The 22618-nt window shown below is 46.0% G+C and overlaps 1 protein-coding gene across 1 annotated transcript in view; it reads left to right on the forward strand.

Moving 5' to 3' along the window:
- Nucleotides 1-22618, forward strand: part of LOC137560784 (uncharacterized) — a 32680-nt gene that overhangs the window by 3742 nt on the left and 6320 nt on the right. Inside the window, exons 2-5 of the mRNA XM_068271929.1 lie at nucleotides 7387-7875; nucleotides 15419-15523; nucleotides 18110-18163; nucleotides 18713-18803. Of these exons, the coding sequence (XP_068128030.1) occupies nucleotides 7387-7875; nucleotides 15419-15523; nucleotides 18110-18163; nucleotides 18713-18803 (739 nt within the window). The remainder of the gene's footprint in view (nucleotides 1-7386; nucleotides 7876-15418; nucleotides 15524-18109; nucleotides 18164-18712; nucleotides 18804-22618) is intronic.

Here is a 22618-nt window from a genome sequence, read left to right on the forward strand (position 1 = left end):
GCTTTACCCCGTAGACGAAACTTGAGTTTTAACCCACTTTAACCACCTTAGCGGTAATCACGAGTACAGCTCGGGGTGGAAAAAACATGCCAGGAGCGGTAACCCCGAGCTGAACTCGTGGTAGCCACCAGGAGGTCTATGCAGAGCAATGCGCGCAGCGGGTGTTTTTCACTCACCTCCTGGGGGATCCCGACGTCTGCCGCCATTCTTCTTCCTTTCCTCTGCTTCCCCCTGGTGAGATCGCTGTCTGTCGTCATGATGACAGCTGGCAATCTCACTATAGGGTTACAGTGCCACCTGGAGGAGGGAGGGAAAAGTGCAGCGCTGGAGCTGGAGTGAAGCTGGAGCACTGAACTTGCTGCAGATCTCCCTAGCAGCATGATTTTTTCCATGTTTTAAGGTCTGAAAGGGTAAAAAAAATTGAACCGCTTTTAGACCTTAAAATCTGTGAAGAATCATACCGCCAAGGGGGTTAATGATTACCAGTATGTTTTTATTACATACAATCCGAAACGAAGAAAGGTGAAATAGGGCTATAGAAAATAAAACCCTAAATTGCCAAGCAGCGGGAGATTAAAATAGCCCATAAACGTTGTCAACATATTTTCTTCTCTCACAAACTCTCCTCCCCATATCCCGCCACGGCGTGGCGTTTCCTATCTCACCCGCGCCTATCCTCATTATATAACTAAACACAATAGTCTCCTCTGGGGACCCCTCTGCATCTTTGATCTACCAGTAACATAGCGCACAAACAACTCAAACTGCAGAGTTACACAATGCATCCTCCAACTGTACATCATCAAATGAAATATCATAAACAAAGATGCTCAAAGTTGAAAATTATTTTAGATGAACTAGAACAGTGGTGCTCAACCTTTTTTGGCCCGAGGGCCGAACTTCAAATCAAGAAAAATCTCGAGGGCCGGAACACATGCATACAAAATTTCGATGTAAAACTTTTAACGTTTTTCTAGTAACAGTTAACATGGTGTTGGAAATGGAAAGAAAACGACAATATAAGAAATGTTGTACTCACCATTTGATGTACATTTTCTTAATGAGAAGTTTGCGGCTGTTTTTCAGAAACCAATTTCTGGATATTTGGCTCCAAATTTGTAACATTTATTCTTAATACAGAATGAAGATGATCATCTGTGATGCGAGAACGTGAGCCAGTTTTTGCCCTTTTCATCACTGAGAAAGTTTGCTCACAGACATAAGTACTGGCAAAAGTTGTGACCATTTTCAGGCCGTGTTTCCGCAAATTTGGAAAGTCCTGCAGTGGGAGTTCCGCATAAAATTCAGGTAGCAACTTTTCTCTAAACTTGTCCTGAAGCGATGTCTGGCATTGTAACTCAATCAGTTCCAGTTGTAAATCACTTGGTGCAGTGGAAACCTCAACTGAAAATGGGTTTTCAAACAAACGGATTTCATTCTTGAGGCTGTGAAAATCTTCAAACCTTTCTTCAAAACTTTCATTCAGCAGCTTCAAAAGTTGAATCATTTTTCTCCTTGGGAAGGGACTACTCTGTTCTTGTCGCAAGGCAGCGCAGGTTGGAAAGTGCACCAATATTTCTTGTTCTGCTTGTTCTATGAACAGTTGCAATTTAGTTTTAAATGCACTTATGTCTGCATACACATGACAGATAAGTTTGTTTTTGCCTTGCAGCTTGACATTGAGCTCATTCAAATATTCCGTCAAATCGCAGAGAATTGCCAAATCCCACAGCCATGAGGGATCGCCAAGCTCAGGAAGTTGCTTTGATTTTCCAGTCATAAAGATATTGATCTCGTTTCGCAATTCAAAAAAGCGTTTCAATACCCTTCCCCTGCTCAACCAGCGGACTTCACTATGATAAATGACATCTTCGTGTTCTGATTCCATTTCATCTAGTAATTTTCTGAAAGTTCTGTGATTCAGCGCATGGGATCTTATGAAGTTAACAGAGTGAACAACTACTTTCATCACATGTTCCAAATTCAACTGCTTCCCACAGAGATTTTGCTGATGTATAATGCAATGGAGCCCCAATGGTCGAGATCCATTTGATTCGATCACCTTTTGACTTACTCTTGCAACCAACCCATTGTGCCGTCCAACCATGCTTTTTGCACCATCCGTAGTCACTCCTACTAATTTACTCCAGTCTAGCGCAAGGTCATTGATCACTTCTGACACTTCTCTGAACAAGTCTTCACCAGTAGTTGTTCCATGCATGCTCTTCATTGCTGCCAGTTCCTCAGTAATTTCAAACATAGGGGTAACACCACGAATAAATACTAACAATTGAGCAGTGTCACTCACATCTGTAGATTCATCAGCTGCAATTGAAAACATTACAAACTGACTTGCCTTTTTCTTTAGCTGTAGCTGAAGATCGCTTCCCAAATCTTCCACCCGTCTCGTGATAGTCATACGCGACAAGCTAACAGCTTCAATTTCACTCTTTTTTTCCGGGCACAGTTCTTCCACTACAGCCAAGATGCACCTTTTTACACATTCACCTTCAGAAAATGGTTTGGCTTCCCTACTCAATATATGAGCCACTCGAAAACTTGCTCTGACTGCTGCTTCATTCTCTTTTCTTTTTTGATTGAACATTTTTGGTATTCCACCAAGTTCTTCACGCAATTTGGCAATTTTCTGTTCTCTGTGCAAACCAACATATTCATCATACTTAGCCTTATGTTTTGTTTCATAGTGTCGTTTGACATTGTACTCCTTAAACACTGATGCTGTATACTTGCAGATGAGACACAATGGTTTATCTTCATGTTGTACGAAAAAATACAAGTTTGTCCACTTCTCTTGAAAATTTCTGCACTCCGAGTGCACCTTCAGCTTTTTACGAACCGACATTGTGCCACTTACAGGGCCTGTAGTGTGCCCGTGTATGTGCAGAGGCAGATTAATGCAGCAATGGTATCAGAGTCCAGTACGGTACCTGGGTGTATGCACAGGGCAGATTGATGCAGCAATGGTATCAGAGTCCAGTACGGTACCTGGGTGTATGCACAGGGCAGATATTAATGCAGCAATGGTATCAAGAGTCCAGTACGGTACCTGGGTGTATGCACAGGGCAGATTGATGCAGCAATGGTATCAGAGTCCAGTACGGTACCTGGGTGTATGCACAGGGCAGATATTAATGCAGCAATGGTATCAAGAGTCCAGTACGGTACCTGGGTGTATGCACAGGGCAGATATTAATGCAGCAATGGTATCAAGAGTCCAGTACGGTACCTGGGTGTATGCACAGGGCAGATTGATGCAGCAATGGTATCAGAGTCCAGCCTGTAGTGTGCTGGCTGAGGAGGCTGTCAGCTCTGCTGAGGAGGAACAGAGGCCTAATTACTCACACGTGGCCTGCCTGTAGTGTGCTGGCTGAGGGGGCTGTCGGCTCTGTGTGGGCCTGAGGGGGCTGTCGGCTCTGTGTGGGCCTGAGGGGGCTGTCGGCTCTGTGTGGGCCTGAGGGGGCTGTCGGCTCTGTGCTGGCTGAGGGGGCTGTCGGCTCTGTGCTGGCTGAGGGGGCTGTCGGCTCTGTGTGGGCCTGAGGGGGCTGTGGGCTCTGTGTGGGCCTGAGGGGGCTGTCAGCTCTGTGCTGGCTGAGGGGGCTGTCGCTTCTGTGCTGGCTGAGGGGGCTGTCGGCTCTGTGTGGGCCTGAGGGGGCTGTGGGCTCTGTGTGGGCCTGAGGGGGCTGTCAGCTCTGTGCTGGCTGAGGGGGCTGTCGGCTCTGTGCTGGCTGAGGGGGCTGTGGGCTCTGTGTGGGCCTGAGGGGGCTGTGGGCTCTGTGCTGGCTGAGGGGGCTGTCAGCTCTGTGCTGGCTGAGGGGGCTGTCAGCTCTGTGCTGGCTGAGGGGGCTGTCGCTTCTGTGCTGGCTGAGGGGGCTGTGGGCTCTGTGCTGGCTGAGGGGGCTGTCGCTTCTGTGCTGGCTGAGGGGGCTGTGGGCTCTGTGCTGGCTGAGGGGGCTGTGGGCTCTGTGCTGGCTGAGGGGGCTGTGGGCTCTGTGCTGGCTGAGGGGGCTGTCGGCTCTGAGTGGGCCTGAGGGGGCTGTGGGCTCTGTGCTGGCTGAGGGGGCTGTGGGCTCTGTGCTGGCTGAGGGGGCTGTCGGCTCTGTGCTGGCTGAGGGGGCTGTGGGCTCTGTGTGGGCCTGAGGGGGCTGTCAGCTCTGTGCTGGCTGAGGGGGCTGTCGGCTCTGCGTGGGCCTGTAATTATGCTGAGGACGAGGCTGCCCGCGGAGGGAGAGGATCGGGTGGATATAGGCTGAGGACGGAGGGAGAGGATCGGGTGGTATTGGTACAGACTCTGTACTACAGACCGTTATCCTTGCATTGGCATTCGGCAAGTTGTTGCGCGCATACACCCGAGTGTGCTGCGTATTCAGCCCCGGGTAGCGCTGGGATAGTTACAAAGCCTTCCTCATTGGTTACTGCAGGAACCTTCCTCCAATAGGAATCAGGCTGATTCCTATTGGAGGAAGGTTCCTGCAATAACCAATGAGGAAGGCTTTGTAACTATCCCAGCGCTACCCGGGGCTGAATACGCAGCACACTCGGGTGTATGCGCGCAACTACTTGCCGAATGCCGATGCAGCAAGGATAACGGTCTGTAGTACAGACTCTGTACCAATACCACCCGATCCTCTCCCTCCGTTCTCAGCCTATATCCACCCGATCCTCTCCCTCCGCGGGCAGCCTCATATAACCCCCCGATCGTCTCCCTCCGCGTGCAGCCTCTGCCCTCACCCGATCCTCTCCAGGACACCTCCGCGGGCCACATAAACAGGCCTCGCGGGCCACAAATGGCCCGCGGGCCGTAGGTTGGGCACACCTGAACTAGAATAAGAAGTTTTTGTAAAAGACGCTGTCGTTTTTACAACAAAGAAAAAATCGGAAAAATCCAACGGATCGGGCTAAGTACTGTAAATATACTCGCATATAAGCCGACCCATGTATATTCCAAGGTACCCACTTTCCCCTCAGAAACCAGAAAAAAGTGATTGAGTCGCGTATAATCCCCCTCCATAGTAGCCAGAGGTTCCCCCAGTACAAGTCAGCCTCCCTCCCCATAGCCAGATGTGCCCCAGGATCATACAGCTGTGTCTCAAGAAGCCACTAGATGGCGTCATAGATATGAGACACAGCAATTGCCACACAGGAAGAATCCCCGATCATTGCACTGCTGACACGTTGCTTGCATGCTCCGCTCCACAAGCCAGGGGACATAGGTAGTCTTAGCACACTCTGCACTCCGTGTTACAGGGGATGCGGGGCACTTACACAGCATGGCGCAAGCTGGCAAGAGCAGGATCACTAGTACACAATCCTAATGCTCGTCTGCCAGTAACAAAACCTGCTCCACCATCTGTTTTCTCCAGTGACTTGCATATAAGCCGAGGAGGTAACTTTTCAGCACATTTTTTATGCTGAAAAATTAGGCTTATACTCGAGTATATAAAATCGTTTACTATATCAGAAGTTTACGATTTCAGAAAATGTCATATTCAAGCACATAAAGTATAGTATAGTACTGGTATGGGTGGGTAGGGTGAACAGAGAACACCCTGGAAGGAAACAAAAAACACAAAGACGACGGAAGCCCCGATGGTGCAGTAAGTCACAACAATGGACAATTGAAGTGGAATAGGTACAGGTACTCACAAAGGGAGGATGTAGGGGGGCAACCAACCACTGTAGGCAGGTGGAGATGCACAAAACAGACTCCACTCAGGTGTCCAGCCAAACTGGATGCGGTCACTCTCTTAGTGCAAAAAGTACTAGATAGTTGTGGAAGTGATATCAGCAGGAGCAGTTTAAAAAGTTGCGGCCAAAAATGGGCGCAATTGTTATTTATCGATATATGTGGGAACAATTGTTATTTATCGTAATATAGAGAGCCGTTACGCTATTTAGTCGGCGGCTGCAATTAGATATAAATTTATAGTATTATTGTTAGTGGGGATTGGGGGGTGTTAAGGTTAGACACCACCAAGGGGGTCTTTGGGTTAGGTACCACCAAGGTGGTCTTAGGGTTAGGTACCACCAAGGGGGTCTTAGGGTTAGGTACCACCAAGGGGGTCTTAGGGTTAGGTACCACCAGGGGGGTCTTAAGGTTAGGCACCACCAGGGGGTCTTAGGGTTAAGCACCACCAGGGGAGGGTTCTTTGCGAGAGTAGGGAGAGGTTAGGTTATAGTTAGGTTCAACATTATCTGTAAATTTACCGATAATGTAATACCACAATTAAATAGTTATTTACCGTTTTTGTTATCTTTTTTAACGATATTGCTAGTAATAACATTATTTATTATTTATTATCAAATGTATGCGTATCAGCCACCTGGCCAAGGAGGGAGGGTAAGTAACACAAAGGGGGGAATAGGTATGGGTATGATAAAACTGCGTTAAAAACAGCTAAAAAGAAAAAAATTACATGGCTTACCTCAAAGATGACAAATTTGAATGGTAAACAACAAACATAAGGACCAGGGGTGTTTCTGGTAATCTGTGCTGCGTGGGCTATTCAGCCCACAGCACAGATCGTGTGGCAGCCAGGGCGACCAGACTTCCCCTCTTTTTTCCCCACTAGGGGGATGTCCTGTCGGGGGGGGGGGGGGTCTGATCGCCGCCGGCTAGTTGTGATTAGCGGGGGGCTTCTCAAAGCCCCCCTCCGCAGCGTTTTCTGCGCTCCCTCTCCTTACCTCCCTCGCCTCCTCTATCAGAGCGGAGCAGGACGGATATCCGTCCTGCTCATTGTAGGATAGGCTTCAGCCTATCATATGCCGGCGATCCCCGGCCAATCAGAGGCCGGGGATCGCCAATCTGCCTTACGGCGCTGCTGCGCAGCAGCGCCGTATGATGTAAACAGCGGGGATTTCTTCCCCGCGTGTTTACATTAGGCGTGCGAGCCGCACACTGTTCACGGAGACACCCTCCGTGAACTGACATGGAAAGGCCGTTCGATCGAGCGGCCGTTTCCATGTAATAACCACTTAAACCCGCCACCGTCTATCGGCGTTAGGCGGTCCTTAAGTGGTATGCACTTGGCAATGCGTTTTGTGGGTCTCAGCCCATTTCCTCAGGTTGAATACAGTGCCAGAGAGATCAAAGCCAGAGCCAAAGCAAATCAAAGGCACCTCACTGTTTACCATTTCAAATTTGTCGTCCTTGAGGTACGCCACCTCATTTTTTTTTTTATTTTAGCTGTTTTTAACAGTTTTATCATACCCTGGGTGCCTCTTTCTCCCCCCCTCCCCTTTTTTTACTATGGTAGTGGATCTCCACTGACTTGCATGGCCCTTGTGTCGTTGAATGTGCAGGTGTGTGCAAGGGGCCTCGAAAAACCCCCAAAACATTGTAATAGAAGTCTCTGTCTTTCTCTGCAGTTGCACAGAGCCAGATCTTCATGATCAAAAACGCCCAGCTGGAGAAATGTATCCATGCAGCGGATGACACCGGCAGAGTCTCTCTAGCCAAGTGTAAGGTGAATTCCCACCACCAGTACTGGAGCTGGGAGCCAAGCACCAAGTCCATCATCAACACGAAGAGTCGCCAGTGCCTAACGGTCCTCAAGCCGCGGGATCAGCCCACTCTGAAGGTGGAACCGTGTGAAGGCAGCAAGAACCAGGCCTGGCTGTGTGACAGCAGGGGCTACCTGTCCCTCTACAGCCACGAGCTGCATCTCACTGCCAAACAAGGGACTAAGAAGGTCATTCTGTCCAAAGGGATGGACAAGTTCAGTAAATGGAAGACGCTGCAGGATTCTCCAGTCTGTGGGGAGTCTGGGGACATCGTCATGCCAACCACTATAGATTCAGTGCAGAGCTCACCCCCTACCTACACTACGGAGGACAGAACAGAGACGTTTCCTGGAGGTAAGAGGAACTTTCATCATGAGATATAAACTATTCTATAATAAACTCTTCCTAATCTCCTTCCATAATAACTTCCTGCTACTTGCTGAAATATTGGCCTTCGTGCTGGAATATTGGTTCTAAATGCATGAGGATTTTATATTAGAATCTCACAGATTCTTACAATCATCAATCTAGCGCCACGGCACTCTACCAGCAGCAGAGCTGTTGTGTAGGATTAAAGGACAACTGAAGTGAGAGGGATATGGAGGCTACCATAATTATTTTGTTTAAAGAAATACCAGTTGCCTGGCTATCCTTCTGCTCCTCTGCCTCTAATACTATTAGCCATAGACCCTGAACAAGCATGCAGCATATCAGATGTTTCTGACATTATTGTCAGATCTGACAAGATTAGCTGCATGCTTGTTTATGGTGTGATTTAGACACTACTGCAGCCAAATAGATCAGCAGGGCTGCCGGGCAACTAGTATTGTTTAACAGGAAATAAATATGGCAGCCTCCATATCCCTCTCACTTCAGTTGTCCTTTAATACTTTCTTCTGCACCTACAGTCTATTAACCTCCCTGACAGTATAATTATTTCTGGATTTTTTCACATGCTTTTACACCCTTAAAGGGAACCTAAACTGAGGAGGATATGGATTTTTCCTTGTAAAATAATACCAGTTGCCTGACTCTCCTGCTGATCCTGTGTCTCTAATACTTTCAGCCACAGCCCCTCAACAAGCATGCAGATCAGGTGTCAGACTGAAGTCAGACTGGATTAGCTGCATGCTTGTTTCAGATGTGTGATTCAGCCACTACTGCAGCTAAAGAGATTAGCAGGACTGCCAGGCAACTGGTATTGTTTAAAAGGAAACCTCCATATCCCTCTCAGTTTAGGTTCCCTTTAAATCAGGAAAAACTCACACTGCAGAGAGATCTGCAGCAGGCCTGCACTTACCTCGCTGGGATTTAGTGCTGCAATTATCCCTTCATCCTCTGGGTGGCACTGTAACCCTATAGTGAGACTTTATGAAGACAATTGGCGATCTCACCCGAGTGTTCCAGAGCCTCCGAGGACAGGAAGAAGAATGGCTGCCAGCATATGGGTCCCTGGGGAGGCAAGTTGAAAGGCGCCTTGGTGCCGCTGTCTCGCTACACCTCGAGTCAGGCTCGGGATTACCACTCCTTCCCGCCAGGAAGGTTAAACAGAGGACTAAAGACTAGGGATACTCATTCCGATTCTGCGGGATTAAAAATTTCGAAAAAAAAAACGGTAATCAGACATTAGAATTCCGCTGAAAAATCCCATTTATCGTTACTTGGTAATTTTAGTCCAATGCTTCCGCGTTCCGAGAATTTTTCTGGAAAATTTTTATTTTACACCAATTACAGGGCTGATGTACGTTTTTCCGATTTCTGTTTTTTTGTTTTTTCAATTTTTGCATTCTCTGATTCAAAAATCGGAAATAAGAAAATCGTAAAAACGAAAAATCGGAATTTGCGTGGAATCAGAAATCGGCATTCCCCACCATCCCTAGGGATCCTACGATGCCTCTTGATGGCTGTGCGCTGCTCATACCTAGCTAATAATGTGGAATGCCACTGGCTGTTCTCAGTTTTTCTTTTAGCTCAGCAGGTTGATTCACCAGACTGTGGTAAGCTTGCTATGCGCAGACAGTGCACTATGCATTTTACCAGTACTAACATAGGGGAAGCACAGCCCATTCATTTAGTAGTTGCGCTATATGGTGCCACTACATGGTGGTGGATGGTATGCTATTCAATGCACAGCAATCTGACCACAGTTTGGTCAAGCAGGGCCAATGAAAGGATTTTTTTACTTTAAGAAAATACAAGAATGGAGAGACAAGCAAAGGTAACATGCTCATTTAAAGAGAATCTGTACTCTAATATTCTTACACTAAAAAGCATACCATTCTATTCCTTATTTTCTCCTGTGCCCCTCTGTGCTGTTTCTGCCACTCTCTGCTGCAATCCTGGCTTGTAATTAACAGTTTTAGGCAGTGTTTACAAACAAACTAACCAGCTTCTAATAGGCTCAGCTAAGCATAGTGTGTGAGTATGCAGGGGGCCTGCAGAGGGTGTGTATCGCTTCTACCAATCACAAGCAGCCCTGCACATTCCACACAATCAAAGCCTTAGCCCGACAAACAGGACAGAGGAAAGATACATTGATTTATTACAGAGACAGTGTAATTAGGAAGAGCTGCAGTAAGCCCCAGCACATTAGAACAGGCATAGGAACTCATAGGATAGAAGAACTAAGGCTGAAAAAATTGTTACAGAGTCTCTTTAAAGGACAACTGTAATGAAAGGAATATGGAAGCTGCCGTATGTATTACCTTTTAAACAATACCAGTTGCCTGGCTATCCTGATGATCCTCTGCCTCTAATCTTTTCAGTCATAGCCCCTGAACAAGCATGCAGCAGATCAGGTGCTTCTGACATTATTGTCAGATCTGACAAGATTGGCTTCATGCTTGTTTCTGATATGATTCAAACACTGCTGCAACAAAATAGATTAGCAGGGCTGCCAGGCAACTGGTATTGTTTTAAAGGAAATAAATATGGCAGCCTCCATAGTCTTCTCACTTCAGTTGTCCTTTAACTTTAACCACTTGACCACTGAGGGCTTTTTACCAGGACCAGAGCAATTTTCACCTGTCAGTGTTCCTCCCATTCTTTCGCAATTACTTAACCATTTCAGCCACCCAGACGTGAAGCTCACGTCCGGGCGGCTGCTCTCCTGCACACCCGCGCGTGATCGTGGGCGCGCCCCCGTTCCCCCGTTGTGTCCTCCGGTAGCCCTGGGATCCGTGAAAGGGAACATGGTTCCCAATCACCGATCCCTTTCCCCCGCAGAAAAACCGAAGCGCTCACCCGTGAGGCTTCAGTTCTTCTGCCCGGAACAATTTCTGCATCCCCTTCTACTTCCGCTTAGAGAGAAGTACAAGGAGGTAAACTAAAAACTAAGGTGGCCATCTTGTGGCCAAATAGTAAAACTACATCTGCACATTTTTTACATTACAATTTACACACATTACAACATTCAAAATTAATTGTTTATGTCGCACACCAAAATATTACCCAAATAAAATTTTTAATGTTAAAAAAATAAAAATTACAATTAAAAATAAAAAAAGACATAAATAGTTACCTAAGGGTCTGAACTTTTTAAATATGCATTTGAAGGGGGTATACTACAAACATTTTTTAAATTATAAGCTTGTAAATAGTGATGGACGCAAAACGGAAACAATGCACCTTTATTTCCAAATAAAATATTGGTGCCATACATTGTGATAGGGACAAAATTTAAATGGTATAATAACCGAGACATACGGGCAAATAAAATACATAGGTTTTAATTATGGTAGCGTGGATTATTTTAAAGCTATAATGGCCGAAAACTGAGAAATAATGAATTTTTCCATTTTTTTCTTATTAATCCTGTTAAAATGCATTTACAGTAAAGTGGCTCTTAGCAAAATGTACCACCCAAAGAAAGCCTAATTAGTGGCGGAAAAAACAAGATGTAGATCAATAAATTGTGATAAGTAGTGATAAAGTTATTAGCGAATGAATGGGAGGTGAAAATTGCTATGATGCAGAAGGTGAAAAATCCCCGCAGGCCGAAATGGTTAATCACTACTAATCACAACAAAATTATCTATATCTTGTTTTTTTCGCCACCAATTAGGCTTTCTTTGGGAGGTATATTAAGCTAAGAATTATTTTAAAACACATTTTAATTGGAATAATAAGAAAAAATTGTAAACATTTATTATTTCTCAGTTTTTGGCCATTATAGTGTTAAAATAAAACGTTTTACTGTTTATAAAACCCACACTGTAATGATCTGCTCTGCTGTCTGCACAGGCAGACAGCTTTTTGACCTTTTTGTAGTTCTGAGCGTTGCAGGTCCCTGGAAAGGAGACCTGTCTTCACTCTGCAACTTGCTGAGCTGCTGTTCTGGTGAGGAATTTGCATACACTTGGCATGCAAATTGCTTAGCTGCTTCCTTTGATGGCTTGCAGTATAAATACCATTTTCTCCCAGAATCCCTTGCTGGTCATGATGGTTTGTTCCTGCTAACTTGCCTGGAAGTCTCAGCCCTCTGCTCATAGTAAGCTATTATTGCTAGCTTAGAGTAGTTACCCTTTGGGAGTGCTCCTTGCATTCCTTCTAGCGTAGTCAGGTTGTATTATCTGTTTTGCCTTGTACTGTCGATCTGTTGCGATTGTCTTGTCGCCAGCGGCGGTCGACAGGAAATCGTTCTGTCTATTTGGATCGCATTCGCCCTGGCGGTAGTGGCGGTGGTTCCTTCTGTATTCTGTCTTAGGGGTGCAAGCCAGAGCAGCAGTTGCTACTGGTTACTCCATCTGTTTGTCTGTCTGGATCGCATTTGCCCTAGCGGTAGTGGCGGTGGTTCCTTCTGTACTCTGTCTGGGAGTGTAGGCCAGAGCTGCGGTTGCTACTGGTTACTCCTTCTGTCTGTCTTGTCTGGAACGAACGCTTGCTGTAGGCTCAGTGAAGTAACCGTTTAGCAAGCGTTCACGTACTCTTTTCATTTTTGTGTTACATTGGTTAGTTAGGGTTGGCGTGTTTTGTCTCTGTTGCGCTTTTCGTGCGGAGACCGCGCCATTAGCGTGCTTTGTCGCTGTTGCGCTTTTTGTGCGGCGACCGTGCTTAGCGAGTGCGTTTGTTATTTTCCTTGGCGTTCTGATCATTATTTGCTGTGTCTTTCTTGCTACACTTGTGCTCTTTCTTACTCGGTCTTGTGTCACTGTTGGCAATCACCACTCTTGCGATTGCGTTCCCACTTGGTTTCCGCTGTTGTGTGTTCACCGTCGCCGAGTGGCGACTAGATTGGTGGACACACATACATCCTGTCCCTGTGCTCTCTCTCTCTCTCTAAGGGCTATCTTGCCCTGCATTGTTTCAACTCGTATAATTCCCATCTGACATCTGTGGCAGTGCGGAGGCTGTGCTCCTCTGCACTCCACAGCTCCATCTGCTGGTGAGAATTCCCCTCTACAGGTGCATTGCACCACAGCTCGGTTCTGTTATTCAGACGTTTGTGGAGGATTTCCGTAGTTTCAGCGCACATCCTGAACGCTGGCCAAGGAAATATTCCCCAATAGTTACACACATTTTATTTGCCCATTTGTCCCAGTTATTGCAACATTTAAAAAATTTCCCTAGTACGATGTATGGCGCCAATATTTTATTTGGGAATTAAAGGTGCATTTTTTCAGTTTTGCGTCCATCACTAATTACAAGCCGGTAAATTAAAAATTAACAGAAATATACCCTCTTGACATAAATATTAAAATATTTCAGTCCCTAAGATAACTACTTATGTATTTTTTTTAATGTAATTTTTTTTTCTTTTATTCAAAAAAAATTGGGTACTATGGGAGGGTGTGGGAGGGAAATAGTTAATTATAATAGTCAGTGTTGGGATTTGTATTAAATAAAAGTGGATTTTGGTGTAATTTACTATTTGCCCACAAGATGCCCACAGTCATTATTTCCAATTCATGTAAGTACGTGAATAGGAAGTAATGCGCGGCACTGTAACAACAGGAAGATACAATTAATGCAGGCATCCCATAGACACCGGCGTTCATTGAATCGGGGACTTAGATGAATGAATGGGAACTGCATTCCCATTCATTCATCTCTCCCCTAACAGGCGACGATGGGAGCGAGCGCGGCCACCTGCCGCTGAAGACTTATATTCACGGCCCTAGTACTTCAAGTGAAGTTCTGCCGGGCCTTGAATATACTGCCCAAGATGCAGTAAGTAGTTAATGGGTACATAAATGGGTACAACAAAGTCTATTTTAAAGGGAAGGTTCAGGGAGGGTGGGTAAAAAATAAAAATCAATTTCCACTTACCTGGGGCTTCCTCCAGCCCGTGGCAGGCAGGAGGTGCCCTCGCCGCCGCTCCGCAGGCTCCCGGTGGTCTCCGGTGGCCGACCCGACCTGGCCAGGCCGGCTGCCAGCCCAGAACTTCTGCGTCCCACGCCGGCGCGCTGACGTCATCGGACGTCCGCCGGGCTGTGCTGCGCAGGCGCAGAACTGCGGAGCGGCGGCGAGGGCACCTCCTGCCTGCCACGGGCTGGAGGAAGCCCCAGGTAAGTGGAAATTGATTTTTATTTTTTACCCACCCTCCCTGAACCTTCCCTTTAAGCACTGATTAAAGTAGTTTAACTGCTTGCCAACCGCGTCAGGCCGATGGGCAAGGCCGCCACGGCAACCCCAGGACCGCCTAACGCCAATTGGCATAAAGTCCTGGGGCTTCAGTTTGCAGGAGATAGCGAGCAGGCTGCACGCGCATCTCCTGCTTGGTAGGTGTAGCGGAGCTTTCAGTCTTCTTGCTGCTCGGAGACTGTTAGACGGCGACTAATTAGTCTAATTAGGTTGTACAGTGCTGTGATCTACAGCAGCGCTGTACTGGGGACAGCCATGTAACACGGCTGTCCCCTTATGAGTCTCGGCGGTGACCGGCTGTCATAGGCTGAAGCCTACGACGCCTATGACAGCTGATCAGGGGGATTGGTTGGAGGGGGGAATATGCATATGTAAAAAAAAAACTGGAAAATGTAATAAAAAATAAACAAATAATCAGAAATAAACAAACAAACAAATATTTGGTGGGCGATCTGACCCCACCAACAGAGAGCTCTGTTGGTGGGGAGAAGGGGGGGAATCACTTGTGTGCTGTGTGCGCCCCTGAGCCATTTTGCAAAAAATAGCCTGGTCTTTGGGGGGGGTGGGGGGGGGGTGGGGGGGTTAAAGTCTGTGATCCTGAAGAGGTTAAAGCGGGATTAAACTCTATATACTGTACTGTAAGTCTAATATTGTTTCCAGTACAGGAAGAGTTAAGAAACTCCAGTTGTTATCTATGCAAAAGAGCCACAATTTTCAAAGTCGCAGAGAGCTCTGTCTTCTGACGATTGTTATCTCAGCTGTCAGTCACTGTATTTTCTTTTTCTCTGCAGAGGACAGGTCAATAGTTTACTGGCCTGCTCTATAAAATCATTTAGAATGCTGAGTGGTGTGTAAACTGCAAATATTAGAGAATGATGCAATGTTATAAAAAACACTATATAACTGAAAATAAAAATGAGAATATTTTCTTTGCTACTAATGTTCTAGTAATTATCCGTACTACACAACCAATTCATGATATCATATTTTTTTTTCGCTTCAGTGTCTCCTTAAGGTGCCCATTAATGATACAATCTTGATTGTACAATCTCACCAAATCTATGTAGTAGAAGGGTAAACTTTGTGATTATATTTTGTATGGAGACTTTAGTTAGTCTCTCATATTGCATAGAATCGGTAAGATTGTACAATCAATATTGTATCATTAATGGCCACATTTACAGTTCATAATAATAAAATGCCATAATGAGCATGTGTAGATGACGGTTATGTCTGGTCGCTGCCATCAGACACACAAGCCTCTTCTCGCCACCCTGGTGTCTGTATTTCTGAAATAAATATTTTGTCTTACCAGCTGAATTTGGAAACACCACAGCGGTGAGTCTCGGAACATCCCCGCCTGTGACGGAACCAACAGCAACAAGTCAGCACCCTGGAGAGAGCTACACGGCAGAGATCGGTGAGCCCCGCCCCCACACACAAAGGACCTCCCATAATGACAGTGCTAGGAGTCCTAAAAAAATCATGTGCGGTTTAGTAGTAGTTGTAGGACTGATCCAAGAACTTCATTTGAAGGATCTTTCATAAAAAACCTTTGAGGCTATTTTCACAGTGGTCAGTTGTATAACTCATGCGTTATAATGACTGTGTCCTGCAATGGAGACTGGCCACAGACTTCAATACAAAGCCTGCATGCAGCAAGTTAGAAAAGCGTAATCTGTCACTGTGAACTGGCCCATAGAATGATATGGACAGTGAGCTGAGAGGGAGAGGGAGAGGGAGAGGGAGAGGGAGAGGGAGAGGGAGAGGGAGAGGGAGAGGGAGAGGGAGAGGGAGAGAGAGAGAGAGAGAGAGAGAGAGAGAGTGTGTGTGTGTGTACTCTCTGGAACAGCTAACAGAGTGAGTGATTCATCTTCACTAGCAATAGAAGATCCAGGAGACTGAAGTAAGCCGCCATTAAAGGACAACTGACAAGACAAATAACATTTATATTGTGTTAAGTTTTTCTCCTGGCAGACTCAGCAGTGTTAGGGATTCTTGCCCAATGTCTCCTTACTGAATAGGTGCTGGCCTACTGAACAGGAAGAGCTGAGGTTTGAACCCTGGTCTCCTGGGTCAGAGGCAGAGCCCTTAACCATTGCACTACCCAGCAACTACAGAAGCAAGAGGGATATGAAGGCTGCCATATGTACTTCCTTTTAAACAATACCAGTTACTTGGCAGCCCTGCTGATCCTCTGCCTCTTTTAACTTTAATACTTTAATACTTTTAGCCATAGCCCTTGAACAAGCATGCAGCAGATCAGGTGTTTCTGACTTTATTGTCATATCAGAAAAGATTAGCCTTATGTTTGTTTCTGGTGTGATTCATACACTACTGCAGCCAAATAGATCAGCAGGGCTGCCAGGCAACTGGTATTGTTTAAAAGGAAATAAATATGGCAGCCTCCATATTCTTCTCACTTCAGTTGTCCTTTGAAGCATCCCAGAAATGACCTAAGAAAGAATACTTAGATACTCATCTATAGAGAGAGAAGACTCTGGATCCCATAGGGTCTTCCCCATCTTCTGATTGGCTGCTAGGCGCGCAGCTACTTAGAAGACGAGGGTGAAGCCATTTTGCATTCCACTCTGCATTTGTTGTCTGGATTGGGGCCCCTTAGCCCTGCCCCCTGTAGTGGAGGAGGTTGTGGGGGGCTATGTGTTAGGCTTGGAGGTGTATTCTCCACGGTCAGCACGTGATGCATAAGCTGACGTGAAGGAGGTACACACACCAGCACAAGGAATCAGGATATCCCCAGTTTAGTGGAGGAGAGGACTGACTCCAATAGGAGATTGTGGCGCACAGAGCCGGTGCAGATCCGAACAGCCACAAACAATACTTTCGTGATAACGTCTCAGCGCAAAGTAGCGCTGAGCGCATAAACCAGAACTGAGGAGATCAGGGCAGGTAGACAGAATGAACGCTTGCTAACTCGCCACTACTTAGTGACAGCAAGCGTCCACAACAAGACAGACTGGAATGAGGCAGCCAATGCGTTTGCAGCGATGGCGTGCCTCACAAAGACAGGACAGGATAGTCAGGAAATAGCAGGATCAAGATAGATGAACGTAACACAGACAAAATATACAATAAGTATGTTTTCCTAGCGTATTACAATTACAGCTATCAATGAAACTATTTGTAACGTCTGACTAACATATGTATATATCGGCAATGAACCGATATATGACATAAGCAGGAACACTGACTAGCACTGGAGCAATACAGGGAACAGGACTCAGAAGGATTCGCTATCTCTTCGCAGAGATGAACGCAATCCACAAACGGTAACAGGACAGGATTCAGAAGGATTCGTTATCTCTTCGCAGAGATGAACGCAATCCACAAACAGGACCAGGAGCAGGATACTAACTCAGCACGGGTGATCACGATACGCGCAAACTTCCAAAACGTGCTGGAAAGCTGACTAACTGCACACAGGATATAAACAGTTCGTGTACGTATACATCAGCGACACTGATGTATCAACGTAACACGAATACAAGGAAAATAATAAACGTGCTGGTATGCATATATATGGGCAATGAACCAATATATGATGCAAAGACCAGCAAAGTATCTTTAGAACAAGAAACACGATCGGGGGCTGAAGCGACAGCAAGACAGGCTTAAACTGAAGCTATGAAAACCCGAGGAGTCCTGCAGGAAGCAGATCTTTATACTGAGGTCATCCAATGGGAGCAGACATGCAGATTCCCACACAGGTGAATGATAATCAGTCACAAGCTGACAGCAGGGAAAGGCAGACAAAGCTATGCAGCTTGCATGGAAAGAGATCAGAACTGCCTGAGCAGCAGCACTACTACTTCCAGCAATACCTGCTGCAGCAGCGATCATGACACTATGACTCCCGTTACAGCAGTGCTTTTACTGTATATAGCCTGTGAAGTAAATATAACTAGAACGTAACACGTAAACTTATTTAACTATATATAAACACAATAACAATTTATAAACATATATATATTTTTACCATTTTCAGAGGATGGGCAGCCTGTCAGCTCCTGGGAGAGGATATATGTGTTTGAAGAAGACGGTAAGAAAGGATGCATTTAATAATACCTTAAAGCTACATGACCATTCATCCTTTGCTGCTTCTCCCCCTATGTGCTCCAGAAATATAAACCACCAAGCCAGACAGCTGTTTCAGTCGATAAACTCTCCAAAATCAATGAAAACTTTGGTGATTGGCTATATTGGGGCTAATAGTTGATTATACTATATTATAATCCCCCGTGTCCCTGCGTACACTCCAGGGGGCCAGGCAGGTGTGTGTGCGCACGCGGTCGGGCTTGCACGCATGCGCGCTGACATGTGGCGGCGGAGGAAGACCTAGCGCCCGTTTTTGAATGGGCTCAGGTCAGCTAGTTATTTATAATGTGCCACGTATTCAAGGCTGGCTTTACACTTTTCCTGTCCCTAGGCCTATTTTCTTGCAGCTCCCCTTCCATGTGCAGCACCCCCTCCTATTCCCTGTGCAGCCCCCTCTTCCATGTCTAACATTCATGTAAAACAGCCCCATTTAGTTCTATACAGGTCCCTTGAGGCAGAAGCTCCCTGTTATTAACAGTTTATTTCTCCATAGGGATGGGCTGGAAAACAGCCATGCTAATCCTGAGCCCATTCACTTTCCTACTAGGAGTCGCCATCCTGGTGCTCAACGTCCGTATGAACAGGTAAGTCCAAGTAAACCACTGATGGGTTTTGGACGATAAGGGGGCTATGAGGAAAAAATACTTTAATTACGCTCTTAATGGTTCTTCATGGTCTCAAAAAGATGAGTACATTTATTGTCTGTTGAAATTATAACTGAAATTTCATGATTCCCATCACAATCCGAGCCTATTTCTTACGAATCATCTCTGCAGTTCTAGAAGTTGACCCATGGCAATGTGCATCAGTATCAGCACAAGTGGCAGCCATATTCTTTCACTAATTCACACTAGTAGCAAAGAAAATATTCTCTCATTTTTATTTTCAGTTATATAGTTTTTTTTTAATAACATTGCATCATTCTCTAATATTTGCAGTTTACAGACTACTCAGCATTCTAAATGATTTTATACAGCAGCAGTGAACTTTTGAACCCGTTCTCAGCAGAGTAAAAGGAAATACAATGACTGACAGTTGAGATAACAAGCTGCAGAAGACAGAGCTCTCTGCGATTTTGAAAGCCGCGGAGCTCAATGGCTCTTTTGCATAGATAACTGGAGTTTCTTAACTCTTCCTGTACTGGAAACAATATTAGACATACAGTATGTCTCTGCTTCTAATGTTTTATTTCTTAGCTGTACTACACATACAAATTATTACATTTTTTTTTTATTTTATTTTTTGCTTCAGTGTCTCTTTAATCTGATTTGTATGCATACATCCCTCGAAATCAGTCAGGTACTTTGCTAAGTGTATTCTCTAAAGGCTACCTTAGTCCTAAGGCCCCGTTCACACTTGCGTTTTGGCAAGTAAACGGACCGGATCCTGACCTGATCCTGATCAGAACCGTACGGTTCCGATCCGGATCCGGTCCGTTTGTATCAGGCCTGCATCAGGCTGCCATCCGGATCCGTGGGCAAAAAATAGTTAAATATAAATAAAAAAATGTTGGGGTCAGCAGAAGGTGCACCTGGTGCACATGTACAATCAGGTTCCTCCGCTGTAGGCCTCACCTCCACCTCCGACATTCTGCCAAACAGCTCCAGCACGTCTGTCACTGCTGCTCCACTCCAGACATGCTTGGCCCATGTGTCCCCATCCGAAATGGCCGCTTGCATACGCATAGGAAGTGGGGTAGAACGTCAGGTTTTTGTAGGCAGTGTGTTCTGTGCCTTCCGTTCCCCATTGGTTTCTGTGTTCCTGATGGTGCTGTCAGGCTCAGGTCAGGCTCCGGTCCGGGTGCATTGGCCGGAGATCCGGAGCCAAAAAATAGCGCATGTTGGAAAAGTGTCCGGAGTCCGGATCCGATCCGGCTCCGGTACGTACGGAACGGACGCGTGTGAACGTCCGCATAGACTTTACATTGCTATGCGGAACGTACGTTCCGTTTGTACAGTATGCGGTCCGGATCAGATCCGGAAAATCCGGATAGCGAACGCTAATGTGAACCAGGCCTTATTCTGTAATTGATGCCCTGCATCTGCCTCCGTTTAGATGTAACTATGCCTGTTCCAAATTCCTGGTCGGCACAGGCGTAGTATGCCTGCGGGAGTTTGTGCGCAATTCCACAGGAAGACACTGGCGCACTGGACTAGAGGTCGCCGGGGAAAGCTTCAGAAGGTGCTCAAGTGGACATATGGCACCGGTCAGAGGGCATGAGCGCCAGCTATGCGAGTTCGTGCACACTCCCATGGACCTACTGCATCTGCGTCGACCAGGACATTGGAGCGGGCACATTTACATCTACGGAGACAGACACCGGGCCATGGGAGGTGCAGTAAAGCCTATGCGCACCCCCCCCCCCCCCACACACACACACACACGGCGTCAATTACAGAATAAATTGAGGACTTGGGTATCCTTTAATAGAAAGATGTAAACATACATATATCCAGGCACATCGCCTCTAGTTAGGACATTAAATAAATTATTAGGGAAAGGGAGGTGCTGAAGGGGGTGTGGCTAGAAAACAACAAAAATCTATTAACCCTTCGCACACTCACATGCAAATGTTCACACAATTGCATTCACAGATTCACTCATCCAGGCACAACTGTTATCCCTACAGCTAAATTAAAAGCCAGGGTTTTAGTTCACAGAAGAATGCATTCTTATGCTTAATCACCTATACTGCGCAGAAGTACCCAGGTAAACATAGGTGTCCTAACTCTGGCCCTGTAACATGCATAGTGCAGACATGCAAACACATTCATTGCATCAAACCTATCAATGGATTAGGAGCACACATCCTAACTTCCTCTCCTGGGAAAGACAGTGCATCTTACCAATCGCACAAGGGAGCTAATGTTATGTGTCCATGTGCACAATGCGCATACACCAGCATAAGCTGTCTGCATGCTGACAAACATACAGGGGAAGGGGGAGTGCACCGAATTGGACCCTAGCCACAGGGGTCAATGATAAGAATAAACATACATATATCCAGGCACATCGCCTCTAGTTAGGACATTAAATAAATTATTAGGGAAAGGGAGGTGCTGAAGGGGGTGTGGCTAGAAAACAGCAAAAATCTATTAACCCTTCGCACACTCACATGCAAATGTTCACACAATTGCATTCACAGATTCACTCATCCAGGCACAACTGTTATCCCTACAGCTAAATTAAAAGCCAGGGTTTTAGTTCACAGAAGAATGCATTCTTATGCTTAATCACCTATACTGCGCAGAAGTACCCAGGTAAACATAGGTGTCCTAACTCTGGCCCTGTAACATGCATAGTGCAGACATGCAAACACATTCATTGCATCAAACCTATCAATGGATTAGGAGCACACATCCTAACTTCCTCTCCTGGGAAAGACAGTGCATCTTACCAATCGCACAAGGGAGCTAATGTTATGTGTCCATGTGCACAATGCGCATACACCAGCATAAGCTGTCTGCATGCTGACAAACATACAGGGGAAGGGGGAGTGCACCGAATTGGACCCTAGCCACAGGGGTCAATGATAAGAATAAACATACATATATCCAGGCACATCGCCTCTAGTTAGGACATTAAATAAATTATTAGGGAAAGGGAGGTGCTGAAGGGGGTGTGGCTAGAAAACAGCAAAAATCTATTAACCCTTCGCACACTCACATGCAAATGTTCACACAATTGCATTCACAGATTCACTCATCCAGGCACAACTGTTATCCCTACAGCTAAATTAAAAGCCAGGGTTTTAGTTCACAGAAGAATGCATTCTTATGCTTAATCACCTATACTGCGCAGAAGTACCCAGGTAAACATAGGTGTCCTAACTCTGGCCCTGTAACATGCATAGTGCAGACATGCAAACACATTCATTGCATCAAACCTATCAATGGATTAGGAGCACACATCCTAACTTCCTCTCCTGGGAAAGACAGTGCATCTTACCAATCGCACAAGGGAGCTAATGTTATGTGTCCATGTGCACAATGCGCATACACCAGCATAAGCTGTCTGCATGCTGACAAACATACAGGGGAAGGGGGAGTGCACCGAATTGGACCCTAGCCACAGGGGATATGCCTGGATATATGTATGTTTATTCTTATCATTGACCCCTGTGGCTAGGGTCCAATTCGGTGCACTCCCCCTTCCCCTGTATGTTTGTCAGCATGCAGACAGCTTATGCTGGTGTATGCGCATTGTGCACATGGACACATAACATTAGCTCCCTTGTGCGATTGGTAAGATGCACTGTCTTTCCCAGGAGAGGAAGTTAGGATGTGTGCTCCTAATCCATTGATAGGTTTGATGCAATGAATGTGTTTGCATGTCTGCACTATGCATGTTACAGGGCCAGAGTTAGGACACCTATGTTTACCTGGGTACTTCTGCGCAG

This window comes from Hyperolius riggenbachi, chromosome 1, assembly GCF_040937935.1.
Source record: "Hyperolius riggenbachi isolate aHypRig1 chromosome 1, aHypRig1.pri, whole genome shotgun sequence".
Taxonomy (NCBI): domain Eukaryota; kingdom Metazoa; phylum Chordata; class Amphibia; order Anura; family Hyperoliidae; genus Hyperolius; species Hyperolius riggenbachi.